Below are 17532 nucleotides of genomic sequence, written 5' to 3' on the forward strand. Positions count from 1 at the left end.
GCAGGGTGAGAGGATGGGTAGCCATTTCAAGATTCTTCTTTCGTTTTGTTTGCTTTTGTTTTAAGTTGCCTGTCCCTGGAGATGGGTGAGACAGAAGAAAAACCGCTCACATCAGAGGAAAAACTATTTGCGTCCGAGGAACAGAGAGAAAGGATGGATGGACATTTCAGGAGGATAGAAAGGCTGATATAATGATTTTTTGTTGTTCCATTTTTGTTTCATTCTGTATCGGTTTTGTTTGGCGTTCATTATCTTGTTGGGTTGTATTATACTTATAGTAGAAATATGGGATCAGAGATTAGTAAAAAACAAACCAAAAGAGTGTTAAGTAAATTGTTAGAGGAAGGAGGCATCCCAGTAAAATCAAGAGCAGTCAGGGCATACATTGATACAATACAAAAATGTAGCCCATGGCTTTTTAAGGAGGACTTGTTAAATATATCACAATGGAACCATCATGGTGAAGATTTAAAAAGAATAGAAAAGAAAAGCCCAGGAACTCTGCCAGTTGGCACATTGCCATTGTGGACGTTCGTATCTTGTTTGCTTAGTCCAAAGCCTTCAGTTCAGACAATGGTAGAGGAAGAAGAAGACATATTGATTCAAGTAAAAGAGAAGGTCTCTCAAGTTAGTCAGACAGAGGAAAAGATTCAAGTAAAAGAAAAGGTCTATTGAGCTAGTCAGACAGAGGAAAAAATTCAAGTAAAAGAGAAGGTCTCTCGAGCTAGTTAGACAGAGAAAGAAAGTCTAGAGCAGAAAAAGCCATCAGGGGAAAAGTTACAACAGGAGACTGCTACTAACATCTTTCTATCACCAGAGGACGTAAGTGTCCAACCAACAGCGCCACCTCCATATGCTGGGAGGCCCCCAACCCCCGTAGTTGATAGATGGGATCCTGAGACAGGACCTCAAATATTAGCATGCCCTGTATTTGAGCAGGCAGGAGGGCAGCGAATTCACCATGCTTTAGATTTCAAAACAGTGAAGCAGCTAAAAGAGGCTGTAACAACCTATGGTCCTCAAGCACCCTTCACTGTAAGCATGGTCGAATCCATTACCAACTTGAACATGATGCCAGCAGATTGGACTAGTATGTGTAAAGCTGTGCTAAATGGAGGACAATACCTGTTATGGAAGGTTGCCAATGAGGAATTTTGCAAGGAGACGGCTAGGCGAAATGCAGCAGCTGGTTATCCTCAGAGAAATCTAGATATGTTGTTAGGAAAGGGACCTTATGAGGATCAGCAGCAACAAATTGAATATGATCCTGCCATATACTTACAAATTGCTGAAGATGCAGTTAGAACATGGAAGACTTTACAAGGACATGGAGGTTTACAAGGTCAATTATCTAAGGTAATACAAGGAGCTAATGAACCTTACGCTGAATTTGTAGATAGGCTTATTCAAACAGCTACCAGAGTTTGGGGGAATCCAGAACAAGCAATGCCATTAATAAAACAACTGGCTTATGAGCAAGCAAATTGTTGGTGCAGAGAGGTCATTAGACCATGGAAACATGAAGATTTAAACACATATATTAAATTATGTAGAGACATTAATGAACAAGGGCAAGTCTTGGCAGCTGCAGTACAACAGGTTTTAGATGCCAGGCCAAAAACATGCTACAATTGTGAACAAATAGGACATTTTAAAAGGAATTGCCCCATAGGAGGGTTTAACAAATCTAGGTATCAAAGGAGTAGAATACCGGGTATTTGCCCACAATGCTGTAGAGGGAGACATTGGGCTAATGAATGCCATTCTCAAACCACCATAGAGGGTACTCCGTTATCAAAAAACGAACAAGGACCAGGTGTCTATCCACAATATTGTGGAGAAAGGCATCGGGCTCCATTGCCAAAAAATGGACAGGGGGGCCCAATGCTCTGGGGCCCACGACCACAAATATAGGGGGAACTGGAGGAACCCAGCAACCCCATCAGGGTAGTGCCCAGGACACATTATCCATTAGATCCCTCACTAGACAAAGCAGAGGAAGCACAGGATTGGACAGCTGCACCTCCGCCAGAACAGTACTAACTCCAGAGATGGGAGTTCAAATCATTCCCACAGGGGTAAAAAGACCTCTTCCCAAAGGAACAGTAGGCTTATTATTGGGACTCAGTTCTTCTACTCTAAAAGGACTATGATAAGTCCTGGGGTAATTGATCCCGATTATGAAGGTGAAATAAAAATTATAGCCAGTTCTCCAAAGGGTATATCAGTAATTTCACCAGGAGATAGAATAGCACAGTTATTAATAATACCCAGCCTACATGATAAATTTTCCAGTCATACTGTAGAAAGAGGTTCCAGGGGATTAGGCTCTACAGGTGTAGATTGAGCTATGCTTTCTTTAAATTGAGATTCTTGCCCCATGCTAAAACTAAATATTCAAGGACATGAATTTAATGGGCTACTGGATACAGGTGCAGACCTTAGCATCATCTCTCGTCAAGAATGGCCAAAACATTGGCCATTACAACAAGCCACTCAAACGCTTCGAGGCCTAGGAGTGGCAACTAATCCCCATAGAAGTGGAATGGTATTAGATTGGAAGGATCCTGAAGGATGTGAAGGAACTATACAGCCATATGTATTGGATCATCTTCCCGTAAATTTATGGGGACGAGATGTCCTAGATCAATTAGGACTAACATTAACAAATAACATCAATTCAAATGTGTCCACTATTATGGCTAGACAAGGTTTTAGGAAAGGAAAAAGATTAGGAGAACAAGAACAAGGTATAGCAGCACCAATACAAATAGATCAAGGAACAGACAGACATAGATTGGATTTTCAGGAGGGGGTCACTGAGACAATAAAAATTACTTGGAAAACAGAAAGACCAGTATGGGTTCCTCAGTGTCCCCTGACTAAAGAAAAGATACAAGCCCATGACCTGGTCAAACAACAATTAGCGGAAGGACATATACAACCTTCTGTATCTTCCCATAATACTCCCATTTCTGTCATTAAAAAGAAATCTGGTAAATGGAGATTATTGCAAGATTTAAGAGCCATTAATAATGAGATAGTTATTATGGGACCTGCTCAATCGGGGATTCCTCAATTGTCTGCTTTGCCAAAAACCTGGTATGTTTTAGTTATAGATATTAAAGATTGTTTTTTTTTTTCAATTCCAATTCATCTTGAGGATAGTCCACGTTTTGCATTTACTATCCCTGCACTGAATCATGAAGGTCCTGATCAAAGATATGAATGGAAAGTACTCCCTCAAGGGATGGCTAACATCCCAACTATGTGTCAAATTTATGTTAACAAAATAATCCAGCCTCTTAGAAATCAAATCCTGAACTACAAATATTTCACTATATGGATGATGTATTATTAGCACACAAAGATAAAAACACATTGCTAGAATGTTATGCCACACTTACAAAGTTATTAAAAAATTATAATCTAGAGATAGCAATAGATAAAGTACAATTAAATTTTCCAATTAATTATTTAGGAGTTCTATTATCCTCAACCATGGTCTGTCCACCAAAAATTCAAATACGAGTAGATCAACTCAAATCACTTAACGACTTTCAAAAGTTATTAGGAGTCATAAATTGGATAAGGCCTTATCTAGGCATACCAACAGGAGAGTTGGGACCTTTATTTGATATCCTAAAAGGTCCATCAGATCCAAATTCACCCCGAATGTTAATGCCTGAAGCAAGAAAGACATTAAAAATCATTGAAACATATATGGAAAATATGCATTTGGATAGAATTGATATAAGTTTGCCTTTATTATTTATTGTACTACCAACAAAAAATTTTGGCAAGAAGGTCCATTATTATGGATACATTTATCTTATTCTCCTAACACTATTCTTACTAGGTATCCTGAGGCTGTAGGACAATTAATACTCAAAGGAATAAAAGCAGCAAAGGGAGTGTTTGGAATTTCTCCCAATAAAATTATTACTCCATATACTATGGATCAAATTGATGAGTTAGCTAACGAGTTAAATACTTGGGCAATAATCATGTGCAAATCTAATGTTTCATTTGATAACCACTTACCATCTAATCCTTTATTGTCTTTTTGGTCATCGCATCCTGTAATTTTTCCAAAAATGACAAGAAAAACACCTATCATGAATGCTCCAAATATATTCACTGATGGGTCAAATAATGGTACAGAGGCAGTAGTTACACCTGATCAAACTTTTACATTTTTAGTATCCAAACAATCAGCTCAAAAGGTAGAGCTTAATGCAGTATTACAAACTTTTGTGATGTTTAAAGATTCTGTATTTATTTTCCGATAGTCAGTATATAGTTAATGCTATAGTATCCCTTGAAATGCTGGTAGGATTTCCCCTTCCTCTACTGTTTTCTCTTTGTTTTCCACTACACAAAGTCTAATCTGGGGCAGAAAAGATCTATTCTTTATAGGACATATCAGGGCACATACAGGATTGCCTGGAGCCCTTAGTTTAGGCAATGATTTAGCAGATAAAACTACACATGACATACATATTTTCTCTACACTAGAAGAAGCTACAAATTTTCATAAAAAGTTCCATATCAATGCTAATACTTTACAAAAGCATTTTAAAATAACTAAGGAACAAGCTAGACAAATAATAAAACAATGTCAAAATTGTGTGACTTTTTTACCACAAGTTAATCTTGGAGTCAATCCTAGAGAACTGATACCTAACCATATTTGGCAGATGGACATCACACACTTGCCAGAATTTGGAAAATTTAAATATTTGCATGTTACAATTGATACTTCTTCAGGATTTTTGATGGGCTCCCTTCATGCCAGAGGAAAAAACTAAAGATATTATAGCTCATTGCTTACAAAATTTTGCCACTGTGGGCATTCCAAAACAGTTAAAAACAGATAATGCCCCTGGTTATACTTCTACCTCTTTTAAACAATTTTGCTCATCATTTGGCATTACTCATATAACAGGAATCCCATACAATCCACAGGGACAAGGCATAGTTGAAAGAGCTCATCAAACTATTAAAATGTACTTATTAAAGCAAAAAGAGGGAATTGGGAAGGGGTATATATTCCCCAAAGATAAACTTAAAATAACCCTTTTTACTTTAAACTTTTTAAATTTGGATTCATCAGGGCTTAGTGCTGCGGAAAGGCATGTGTCCAAAAAATGTACATAAGCCCAAGGTACTTTGGTGATATTCTAACAGGACAATGGAAAGGTCCTGACCCAGTGATTATCTGGAGTCGGGGGTCTGTGTGTTTCCACAGGGAGAACAGCAGCCGATTTGGATTCCAGAGAGATTAACTAAGGTCCTGACCCAGTGATTGTCTGGAGTCAGGGGTCTGTTTGTGTGTTTCCACAGGGAGAACAGCAGCCGATTTGGATTCCAGAGAGATTAACTAAAGCGATTTCTACAGACCAAAAGAAGATGATTTGGCTCAAATCCATAACAGCTGATATCCAGAACTCCAGTTTGGCTATCCTTACATATGCGACAGTGGTTCTCCCACACCTGGAGGCTAATGAAACTAGGATGCTTTTTTCAGTATCTATTTTATTATTGCCCTTTCCCACATCATGAAGTTCTATTTTGTTTTTTGAGCTCATTCAGACCTAGGTTAATGTTTTGCTGATCAGTTCTATTTTTTGACTTTGGAGTTTTTAAACATTGCAATGGAGATTTCACCTGTAAAAAGTTATAAGGCCTTTACTATTATGTTATGTGTTGTATGTATTATGTGTGCACACTTGTGTTTTGTGTTGTATGTTTGTATGTGCATATGTCCATATATCATATATGACGAGCGCTCATGAAAAAATGGATCCAAATATTTTTTTTCTTATTCACGTGATTTAAATGGTTTAATTTAAATTGGGTAAACAGCTGTTGAGGATTGTTTTAATATGTGAACAAAAAAGGAGGTTAACAGATCTGTTTGTTTACTTTCACCTTTCCTTTTCATTATATTTAATAATTCCGTTCAGGATAATGTAAATTGTTCAGAAAATTGTTTTCTTTTAGTGCCTGCTGGAATGTTACATAATTTTTTCTTTAGCCATTATTGCCAGAATTCCTATCTTCATCCCAGTGCTGGTGAAGACAAAGATGACAGCTATCACTGAACTGCTTGCAGAACTTGCCTCGACTATGTATCACTTGTATGCATTGTGAACTATCTGTTGGTGCAGCGACTTGTGGTAGTGCCGGGGTATTTTTGCTGATGGTGACATCGATGGTACAATTTTTCCAAAAGGAGCCGTCAATTGGCTTGGTGTATCCTCCTTCCTTCTGCTTGTGATGGTCATTCAGCTAAAATTTGGGGGCCAACAGAGGTGAGGCAAGAACCTCACCCCCCCACTGGTACAAAGGCCTATCCACAGGTGTGGCTGTATGCTGGACTGGTAGTCAATGACGGGTAAGATCCAATTGCAATGGTACCAACCTAAAACAGGAGGCTGACACCTTGAGGTCAGCTCATCTGATGACGGGTAAGGACCATATGTAGTATTGGACAACCTAAGGCAGGCATGGTCTCTAAGCCACATGCTTGTTGTTTAAACAGAGAGGGGGGATGTTGAGAGCCACAGCCAAAGGGGCCCCAGCAAACTTCCAGCTGATTGGCTCACCATGGCCCCAGCAAACTTCCAGCTGCCAGCTGATTGGCTCCTCTGCAGTGATGCTCATTGGGCTGTTTCTCCGCCCTTTCAGACCACGGAGCTGCTCTTTGGGGGACTCTTTTGGCTCTGCCCACGCGACCCAGCCAATCAGCCTCAAGAGCAGGAGGAGTGGGGGATTGAGAGGCTTGTGGGAAGCCGGTGGTGGCAGTTGGGCTCTGAGGGAATTCCTGAAGAGCTTGTGTGGTGCAGAGTGTGTGTTCTAAAAGTTCATTTCTGCTTGATAAGTGGCTCGTGAATTGTGCCCAGCCAGACTGCAGGAACAAAGTGTTTAAAAGTATACAGATCACTGTAAATATATGAAGCACTATGGTAAATAGTCATTATAGTGAACAAAACAAGTTTGGTCTTCACCCTAGTGGGAATTATGGTGTAGTTGGAAAGATAAGTGAAAAGGCTTGGGAGATTTGCTATAGGATAAGGAATTCTCAGCAATATTTTGATGTTTCTAGGAATAATTCACAAGGAAGAAAACAGTTAATGTAATAAAAGAACTGGAGGCTTTGAGAAATGAGAGGGGATTATGGGACTCAAATCATACGTGAAGTGTTTGCATTTTGGTAAGGGGGACCCTTCAGTTTTAACTAGAAAGATTGGATGATGCAGTTGGTAGGTTCAGAGATGGTTTCTCTATGAAATAATAACAGAAAGCCATAGTTGCTACCTATTTCTCAACTCCTAAGGTTCTCTAGTTGTTTCACACTTCTGAGATTCTGATTTTAACCCTTTTTTTCTTTTCTCATTTTAGTGACCCTGGGGATTGAACCCAGAGACACTACCATTAAGCTACATCCCCTAGCACCACCCTCTTTTTTTTTTTTTTATAATTTTTATTGTTGGTTGTTCAAAATATTACATAGTTCTTGATATATCATATTTCACATTTTGATTCAAGTGGGTTATGAACTCCCATTTTTACCCCGTATACAGATTGCAGAATCACATGGGTTACACATCCACTGATTTACATATTGCCATACTAGTGTCTGTTGTATTCTGCTGCCTTTCCTATCCTCTACTGTCCCCCTCTCCTCCCCTCCCCTCCCCTCTTCTCTCTCTCTACCCCATCTACTGTAATTCATTTCTCCCCCTTGTTTTTTTTTCCCCTTTCCCCTCACTTCCTCTTGTATGTAATTTTGTATAACCCTGAGGGTCTCCTTCCATTTCCATGCAATTTCCCTTCTCTCTCCCTTTCCCTCCCACCTCTCATCCCTGTTTAATGTTAATCTTCTTCTCATGCTCTTCCTCCCTACTCTGTTCTTAGTTACTCTCCTTATATCAAAGAAGACATTTGGCGTTTGTTTTTTAGGGATTGGCTAGCTTCACTTAGCATAATCTGCTCTGATGCCATCCATTTCCCTGCAAATTCTATGATTTTGTCATTTTTTAATGCAGAGTAATACTCCATTGTGTATAAATGCCACATTTTTTTTTTTTTTTTTTTTTTTGAGACAGAGTCTTGCTATGTAGCTGAGGTTGTCCTCAACTTGATCACTCAGCTTTCTGAGTCACTGGGATCACAGGTGTATACCATTACTGGTTTTAATCCTCATTTTTCACCGGACAATTCCTAATTATTCTTCCAGACTCATCTGGGCTACCACACCCCCACTATTATAATTCAATGAATTCTATGCTTACTTCCCTTAGAAAACTAGTAAGGTTCTTGAAAAGCTTGGTCTGCGTCCTTAGTGTCAGATTCCATGCAGGATATTTAAGTAAGGATTTGCAATGATGTTTAACATAAATTTTAATAAAACTTTCTCTGAATCTATAACTAGGAATATTTGTTAGAGGGACATGAAAGTGCCAGGGATTAACCAATCCCTGGAATAAAGCAGCTCATATAACATCTGTGCCCTTTTAAAATGGCACTGCTAGCCAGGCATGGTGGCATGCATCTGTAATCCCTGCTACTGGGAAGCTGAAGCACATGGATCAAAGCCAGCCTGGGCAACACAGCAAGAGCCCACCTCAGCGCTGCTCTGGCTGTCCTTTTTACTTTCAATGTAGAGGTTCCTGCATTGTTGTAATATTGACACACCACCACAATGGCTTTCATTTAGTCCTTTTGTTTTATTCAAATGCCAAAACATAAGTTCCCAGATACAAACTGTAGTTGTATTCATTTGTGTTTGATTTAAAAATATCAACTATGCTTTGTTAACAACTTGTGAAACCAAAGGTAAATTGTTGACCATAATGTCTCCCAGTCCATTTCTGGAGGATCTTAATATAACTACTCCCAATTTTCACTCTACAAAAAGGAAAATGATGCTATAAGAGAAAATAATGAACAAAGTTAAAATACGAAAGATTCCTAAAGAGAATGTGAACCATTATTAGGGAGAGTAAGGATAACTTTTTCTATTTCACACTATAGCAATCAGGCTATACTCTGCAAAAGTGCATTTCTGGTCCTACCCCAGCCATAAATAGGTACCTCACATCCTTTTTATTATATCATAGCCCAAGCCTTCAACAGGATTTCTAATCTGTTAATAGCCTAAGAAAAAGTGAGTAAAAGGAAAACTAAAGACTAAAAACCAAAAAATGAACACAAATACTTAAAGGTACTCTGACTTAAACAATTTCAAATGAGACTGAATTGAACAATAATATAGAAACTGTGTCATTACAGAAGGAAAGAAAAAAAAAAAACCTTAAAGGGTACCCAGTTTAATAATAATGGAATTAAATAATATAATTTTCATTTGTTAAGTCCAAAAAATTTCCTCTTTTAGTTTTGCTATTAATGAAGGTTAATAACTTATATTAGTGTGAACACATTCACTTTGGCTGATGGCAAAACACATTTTCTTTAATGTTCTATGAAGCCAAAGAATTAGATGTCTAGCATCAAAACAAAACAAGAAACTAGCTTAGTACTTTGGGAAAGTACACATTATCAGGGTATTTTACTTAATTCTGCACATGGCTGTTACTATGACACTGCATGCTAGTTAAAAGAATGAGATGTATGGTCTTTTTCTGAAGATTTATATCAGACTTAATTCCATCAACTCACCCTTAGTATTAAAAATGGCTCAAAGATGGCAAATAAATGAGACAAGTCGGTAAGAGAATGTCTTTTTTTTTTTTTTTTTTTGTAAGTACCAAATGGGAAGTTAGCATCACACAATAGCAGATAAGACTAAGAATGTAGCTAAACAAATAATCAATTTATGGTCTTCAGGCTATTTTTTTCATGAAATTTTAAACTTCTTGAAACTACCTGGTCCAATTTGTAAGATGAATAAAATTCCAATATTTTCAGGAAATGAATGTTGGTAGAAAAAGGTAACACTAAAGAATGGTACCCCAATATTCAATTTTAAAGAATTTATTTTCCCATTTGTAGAGTAACATTATTGTAAAATCCACAGTTATTGCAATACCTGCATTGCTTAAAAGAACACCTAAGAATTTTGTTAAAGCATATTTTTTAAAAACTGAACCAAAATAATATACATTTTATCTCTAAACATTGTGCCATTAAAGTCCACATAATGTCCGCTGTATAAATCAATGTGATGTTACAATAATATACATGATCTGATTCTTATCCTAAAGGCTTCTGATCATGTATGATATCCAAGATAGATTCAATGCCTTTAATGTCAGACTGTAGAAACAGTTATGATCCTAAACATAAGAAGGAAAAGCTTTATATACAGGACAGAAGTCTGACAGTTTAGCTGTTTGCAGCATCTGCTTGGCGAGGCCATCCTTCTTCCTCAACTCCAGAGTCATACTCCTCTTCAGAGGATTCTTTTGTTGGGGCCCTATAATGAAAGTCATGTTTGTTTTTTAAATAAAAACCGAGATAAACAGGATTTCTAGATTCAAAGTAGCAAATTAATTTCCCTATCTAAAAATCCACAAAACAAGCACTTTTAAGATTGCTTAGTAGTGAAATATGGGAAAAACTACAACACAGTTGCCAAGTACACTTTCCAACATTTTTCCTAATAAATTTCTTATTAAAACTATAACTTATGAGCCAGATTCAGTCCATTGCCTGTTTTTGTAAACAAAGACTTTCTGGAATACAGACATGCTTATTCATTTACATATTGTCTATGGCTACTCTTGTGCCACAAGGGCAGTTGTGAATAGTTGCAATAAGGACCATAAAGCCCTAAAGTATTTATCTAGCCTTTTATGAGAATGTTTGCAGATTCTTGGAACAGATCAAATAAAGTAGTGAAAGATGTCATATTTGTCAACTGGTACAACTACTGAAAGAAAAAATTATGAACACAAAGTTTTAGTCTTATGAAAGATATGAAAAAAAGTCATTTTTTCAATTAAGAATTATTAGTAAAGTTCATTTTAATCTCTTAATTTTGACTACTTTTATGTTTCTTTTGATAATTTTTCCTTACGGGGAAAATGGATGCTAATTTTGAAGATCAATTTTCAAAAAGACTCACAAAATATTATTTCATAGGCCCAGATTAGATTTTTCAGAAAATTCATAAGATTACTTCCTTTACAAAAACACAAGGATTATTATGCAATTTTAAAATGACAGACCAATAAACTATAATAATAAAGACCAAAAAGGATCTTAAACTTTAGATCTTTTCTGGTTTGAAATACACTTTACCGAATGTATCCTGGTTCCTTTTTTCCTTCTACTACTTCTTTGTCAACCTCCACGCATACAATATCAGAATTAGGGACTTCAAACATTGGTTCTAGTAACAATTTTTCCTAAAGATATAAAAAGTAATAAATTACATGGAAAACAGGTTACATACAAAATACTTTTGTTCTATAGGTCAAGTGAATCCATTCACTCAAGAAAGACTGTCTATTATACACTCAAAACTGAAATCAATGTAAAAATTTTCGCGTTCTTTATATAAAAACAGTTTCTAACCAAATTCAGAAAAATCTTTTTACAAATAAGCTATTTGTCTGTAGTTTTGCCTATTTAGGTCAACATGCATGTACAAAAAGACTATGCTTTCAAGCTCACATGTTAACTCAGAGCTGTCCTGGCTTATTCTATTATTGAGGAGATCAAAAGATAATCCTTACTTTGAAAACAGTTCATTCTAAATCACTTCTACCAAGCTCTTCAATTTCAAATGACGACTCCAAATGAACACTGGTCTCAAATGCTGCAGTGGATCTAAAATTGTTTACTACAGAAAACCAGACTTGCCTTTAGGTCAGGGCTTTGCCTCTGAGTGTTATTCTAAAGGAAAATACTGACTGGGGACCTCAAATTTTCTTAAAAATGTCAACTCTATTACCTTCTCTTCATGTTTATAAAACTGTCCTTAATCATTAACACTTTATTTCCAAGCCCTTATCAGAGAGTATAATCCCACACTATCTGTGATGGATGAAGTGTTTCAATCAGAAGTCCTACTAAGGAAAGGGAAATGATAGTTAGCAGTGAAATCATTAAAAGGGCCAGGCTCAATGGCACAACCTATAATTCCAGCAACTCAGGCAGCTGAGGCAGGAGAATCACAAGTTCAAGGCCAGCCTCAGCAACTTAGGGAGGCCCTAAGCAATTTAGTAAGAGCCTATCTCAAAATTAAAAATAAAAAAATGCTAAAGATATAGCTCAATGGTAAATGTGCCTTTAGGTTCAATCCCCAATACCACAAAATGAAAAAGAAAAAAAATCCTTAAAAGGAAATAGGAACGGGGCTGGAGTTGTAGCTCAGCAGTAGAATACTCGCCTAGCATACGTGAGGCCCTCGGTTCGATACTCAGCACCACATTAAAATAAAGATATTGTGTCCAACTACAACTAAAACATAAATATTAAAAAAAAAAAAGAGGAAATAGGAACATGGGCTTGCTTTGGGAGCAGGTTGAGTATATAGTAATTCATTGTACAGTCAGACATGGAGGGCAGGGAAAAAAAACTCTAGAGAGGGTAATGGCAGAAAAATAGTCTGTATATCTGGGAAGTATACAAAGTTTAAAAGTAGGCATGGTGGTACACACTTATAATCCCAACTACTAGGAAGGTTGAGGCAGGAAGATTCAAAGTTTGAGGCTTGCCTAGGCAACTTAGTGAGATCCTCATCTCAAAGTATAAAATAAAAAGGATTGGGGATGTAACTCAGTGACAGAGTACTTGCCTAGCAATATGTGAGGCCCTGGGTTCAATTCCCAGTACAGAAAAAAAAAAAAAAAATGTGAGTTCACCTCATAGAAGAACTGAGGGGTAAAATGTCATGGTGTCTGCAACTTACTTTCAATCAAATAAAAATGGGGCTTTCAATTGGTCTCAGAAAGGGCTCAGTACTTAAAATAAAGGACCACAAAGAATTTCTTCAAATTGTTCTATGATCCTGATTTTCTGTATTTCACTTATCATATTATGTATGTGTCCTTGTTTGCAAACACCTTAAAGTTCCTTTTTGTTTTCTGGTGCTGGGAATTGAATCCAGGGATTCATGCATGTTAAGCAAGTGTTCTACCACTGAACCATACCCCCAACCCCAAAGAACCTTTCTGGGGAAAAAAAAAAAAAAAAGAAAATCTGCTGTGACCTCCATCCTCTCTGTCCCCTCAAGAAAGTCACACAAACACATACAAAGAAACTTTAGGCTGATTCTGTAAATACATTTGCAAAAGCAAAACAGGAGGCTTAATAGTCTCAAAACTCATGCCAAGAAATAATCTATTTTAGAATAACACCAACTTACCATTATGGACCGAAGGCCTCGTGCACCTGTTTTTCGTTCTAGTGCCAATCTAGCTATGGCTTTCAAAGCATCCTCAGTAACATTCAGTTCACACTACAAATAGATTAAAAATAAAGGAAAACTTAGATAATCCTTGATAATATTTTCCTAATATAATCATATAGCATTTGAGCTATTAACTATAATTATCACCATTATTCTTTTTAGAATCATAGAATTTTAGAACTAAATGAAACCAATGCTTTGACTTTCCAGATAAATAAGTTTTAGAGGGATAGTCTGATCCAACTACAACTCTGGTGGTAGTGGTCAAAGATAGCCTTGGGCTGGGGATGTGGCTCAAGCGGTAGCGCGCTCGCCTGGCATGCATGTGGCCCGGGTTCGATCCTCAGCACCACATACAAAGATGTTGTGTCTGCCAAAAACTAAAAAATAAATATTAAAAAATTCTCTCTCTCTCTCTCTCTAAAAAAAAAAAAAAATTAAAAAAAGATAGCCTTGAAACAGGGAGACCAATTGGGAACCAAGGCAGAGGTCAAGAAGAATGATAAAGGAGCTTGATTTTAGGCAGTGACAACAGAGAGAAGATGACTGATATTTAGAGATGTTAAATTCATAAAACCCAAAACATTTACTATCTGGTTGAATGTGTGGGCTAGATTGACTTATCATGTGTTTACTACAGATATGTAGATATGAAAGCTAATAAAGTTTTATTTAGACAAGTGTACAACAATATAAGCCAAGTGCCAGTAACACATGTAATCCCAGGGAGGATTACAGGGAGGCTGAAGCAAGAGGATCCTAAATTTGAGCCCAGTCTCAGCAATTTAGTGAGACCCTGTCTCAAAATAATAAAAAGGGCTGTGGGTGCACCTCAGTGGTAAAACATCCCTGGGTTCAATCCCCAGTAGTAGGGGGAAAAATATATGAAAGTATATATAGTATGTGACAATAAAAGTATTTAGAATGTCAGTGATAAAAGGACAATGCTGTGTATTTGGTTTAGAGGGGAAGGCCAATGACATCATTTCTTTCTATATACATCCTTGGGCTTTACATCACAATGATGTTTAATTTAGGAAAAAAGGAACCCCTAAATGTCTATGTAACACAATGTGCCTTCCTTGATTCATAGATCTATACCTAGTAAGAAATAGACTTATACTTAGTGAGGAACATTCCAGATGAACAGGATTCCTTTTTAAATCTGGAAGGCTAATTTAGGTATTTTAGAATTTCAACAGCGAGAAAATAATTAAATATGAAGAATAAAAACCTAACCTTATCCATGCTGAATAAGGCTTGGTATTGAGGAATAACAGCATTACGTGGCTCAGTTAGTATTTGTACAAGCGTTTTCTCATCTAGGCTATGCAAAGGAACCACCACAGGTAATCGTCCCACAAACTCAGGAATCATGCCAAATTCAATGAGATCTCTGGCTTCTACATGACGTAATAACCGATCTTTTTCTTCAATGTCTTGGTGAGTATTTGATTCTCCACTTCGATTAGCAAGATCTGCAGCAGCTGCAGCCCTTCTGCCTTTTCCCAGATTAGATGGTGTTCCAAATCCAAGATACTGCCAAAGAAATCATGCATATTATAAACAGTAGAATAAAGCTTAAGCACTTTACATACATACCTCATGTGATCTTTGCAACAATTCTACAAAGAAAGTTTTATTATTATTCACATTTTATAAAGGCGTAAAACAGGCTTATAGAGATTAAGTCCTTTGACCAAAGTCTTGCTGTAAGGGGCAAACCAAGAACTTGGGTCTGTCTGCCTTCAGAACTGTGTCTGCCTAATCACTACAGGATAATCAACTCTCAAAGCATTCTAACAGAAGTAGATATGTAAGACCTATTAAGTGAAGTCCCTTAGAACTCAGATAATAAAGTTGCAGAGTTTAGCCAAGACCACTAGACAAGTGTGCTTTCTAAAAGGTATAAGAAATATGAAAACTGAGATATCAATTTTTGTCATCAAAGTTAATTTTGTAGTACTATAAATTAGGATAATGCTTATGGAATAAACAGTCTTATAAAAAATTATATACAAACATCAGATTCTGCACTGCTGTGGCTTTGGGACTTCATTTGGCATTGACATCCCATTGTTAAACATTCTACTAAAATCATGATTTGGGGCTGCATACATCAATCTATGAGTTAGAATAATTCAGATTTTACAAGGAACCTAAGGATGATTCTAACCCAATGCTAACTTTGTTGAATGAGGGTTGATTATTGAAAGGTTTATAGTCTTGATGCAGTCAACATAAAAGAACCATACTCCAGTCAGCTGTTAGAAGGTTTAATCCTTACACATCATATAGTTTATGTTAAAAGTACAAGAGAAGCATGTTATACAAGAACATAGCCTAAGCTAAAAACTGGTCCATACTGCACTAAATGTTTGTGTTTCCCCAAAATTCAAATGCTGAAATCTTAATCCACAAGGTGATGGTATTAGGAGATGAGCTTTTGGGACATGATAAAGTCATAGGGTGGAGTCCTCATGAATGGGGTTAGTATTCTTATACTAACTATACTATCCTTTGTCTTTTTTGCCCTGTAAGGTTACAGTGAGAAGATGGTCATCCATGAGGAAACAGGTCCTCAAAAGACATCAGATAAACTGGTGGCTTGATCCTAGACTTCCCAGTCTCCAGAACTGTGAGAAAGAAATTTCTGTTGTTTGCAAACCACCTAATCTATGGTATTTTATTACAGCAGTCTGAATAAATTAAGACACGGTTCCTCTGATTCTCCAAGCTATGTACATGAAGAGTTGCAAAATACCTTTCATTCAAAATTATTAAAATTATTAACATTGAAATTTATCTAACATAAAAGCATATATAATAATAAATCTATATACTCATAAAAATGTTAAAACTCAGAATACATGCCTGAAGACAGACTTTATCCCCAAAGGGGTAATCTTAAGAGAGAGAATATATAAAAGTATAAAAGTATTACAAGTACTATGAGAGATGACTACTGGGCACTGTGGCAGTAGAAAAGATCCACATACTGGGGAGAAGTGACCAAGAAAATCTTCACAGAGAAATTAATTGATCATTTAACAGGTATTTGCTGACTGAATTGATATAGGGGAAAAAAGAGGCAAAAGCAAGTAGAATAAAAGGACTGTAAACAGTTTCATATGGTTGAAACACAGGTATATTATTTTTTATATTTATTTTTTAGTTGGACACAATATTTTTTTTATTATTTTTATGTGGTGCTTATTAGGATGGAATGCAGGGCCTCGCACGTGCTAGGTGAGTGCTCTATCGCTAAGCCACAACCCCAGCCCCCACAGGTATATTATTTAATATTGTATTCTTGGCTTTTAATGAGGGTTGATAAAAACAATACCTGCATGGGGTTCTTAATCTTCTATAAAATCACTCTTGGAGAGTCTCATGTCTCTTTCTCCATTACATTAAGATTTATGCAACATATCCTTTTAAAACTCTCTCTCCTAAAAATCTGATATGCTTCCTCCCTTTTTTATGTAATAACTACAGCCCATGACTTCCCCCTATTTTTTTGTTTATAGGTTTGTAGCTAAATGAAGTAATTTAATTCTCAATGGGTCAAAACTATATCTAAATCTTTCTTTTACATGTTTTTTATTCCTTTCTGATATTACTTTTAATTTTTCTATACTACATGTTTCAGCATCAAATTCTTTTTAGAAGTATAAAGAAATATTAAATGTAAATTAATATGAGTACATGGTCCCTGTTTTTGGTTACAGAATTTCAAATACAAGGTTATCTCTTACCCACACATGAAGAAAAAAAGAATTTCTTCTAATTTGTTAATTTATGCAGAATAGCAACAGTAAGAAAAATACAGTTCATAGTTAATTTATATTTTTCCTACTGTTGCAATTCTACATAAATTCATACAAAAATAAAAATCTAACCTTATTCATGCTGAATAAGGCCTGATTACATGGCTCAGTTATTATTTGTAAAAGTGTTTTCTCATGTAGGGTATGCGAAGAAACTACCAAGGGAACAAATACTACTCTACTGCTACTTAAACTCATGCATTAAACTAGACACTGATAACCAAGAAGACTCAAAGAAAACAACACAGGGAACCGCTAATTTGACATTCATTTTGGTAGAATGTTATAATAACATACAAGTGAACATTTGTGGCT

At 36.4% G+C, this 17532-nt stretch overlaps 1 protein-coding gene across 1 annotated transcript in view; it reads right to left on the bottom strand.

Moving 5' to 3' along the window:
- Positions 1–8715: 8715 nt before the first annotated feature.
- The window catches only part of Clpx (caseinolytic mitochondrial matrix peptidase chaperone subunit X), a 39442-nt gene continuing 30625 nt past the window's right edge, over positions 8716–17532 (bottom strand). Inside the window, exons 11-14 of the mRNA XM_027925182.3 lie at positions 14627–14926; positions 13343–13435; positions 11272–11378; positions 8716–10444 (exon numbers count right to left, since the gene is read on the bottom strand). Of these exons, the coding sequence (XP_027780983.1) occupies positions 10354–10444; positions 11272–11378; positions 13343–13435; positions 14627–14926 (591 nt within the window). The 3' untranslated portion in view covers positions 8716–10353. The remainder of the gene's footprint in view (positions 10445–11271; positions 11379–13342; positions 13436–14626; positions 14927–17532) is intronic.

The sequence above is a fragment of the Marmota flaviventris genome, chromosome 2 (assembly GCF_047511675.1).
Source record: "Marmota flaviventris isolate mMarFla1 chromosome 2, mMarFla1.hap1, whole genome shotgun sequence".
Classification (NCBI taxonomy): Eukaryota; Metazoa; Chordata; class Mammalia; order Rodentia; family Sciuridae; genus Marmota; species Marmota flaviventris.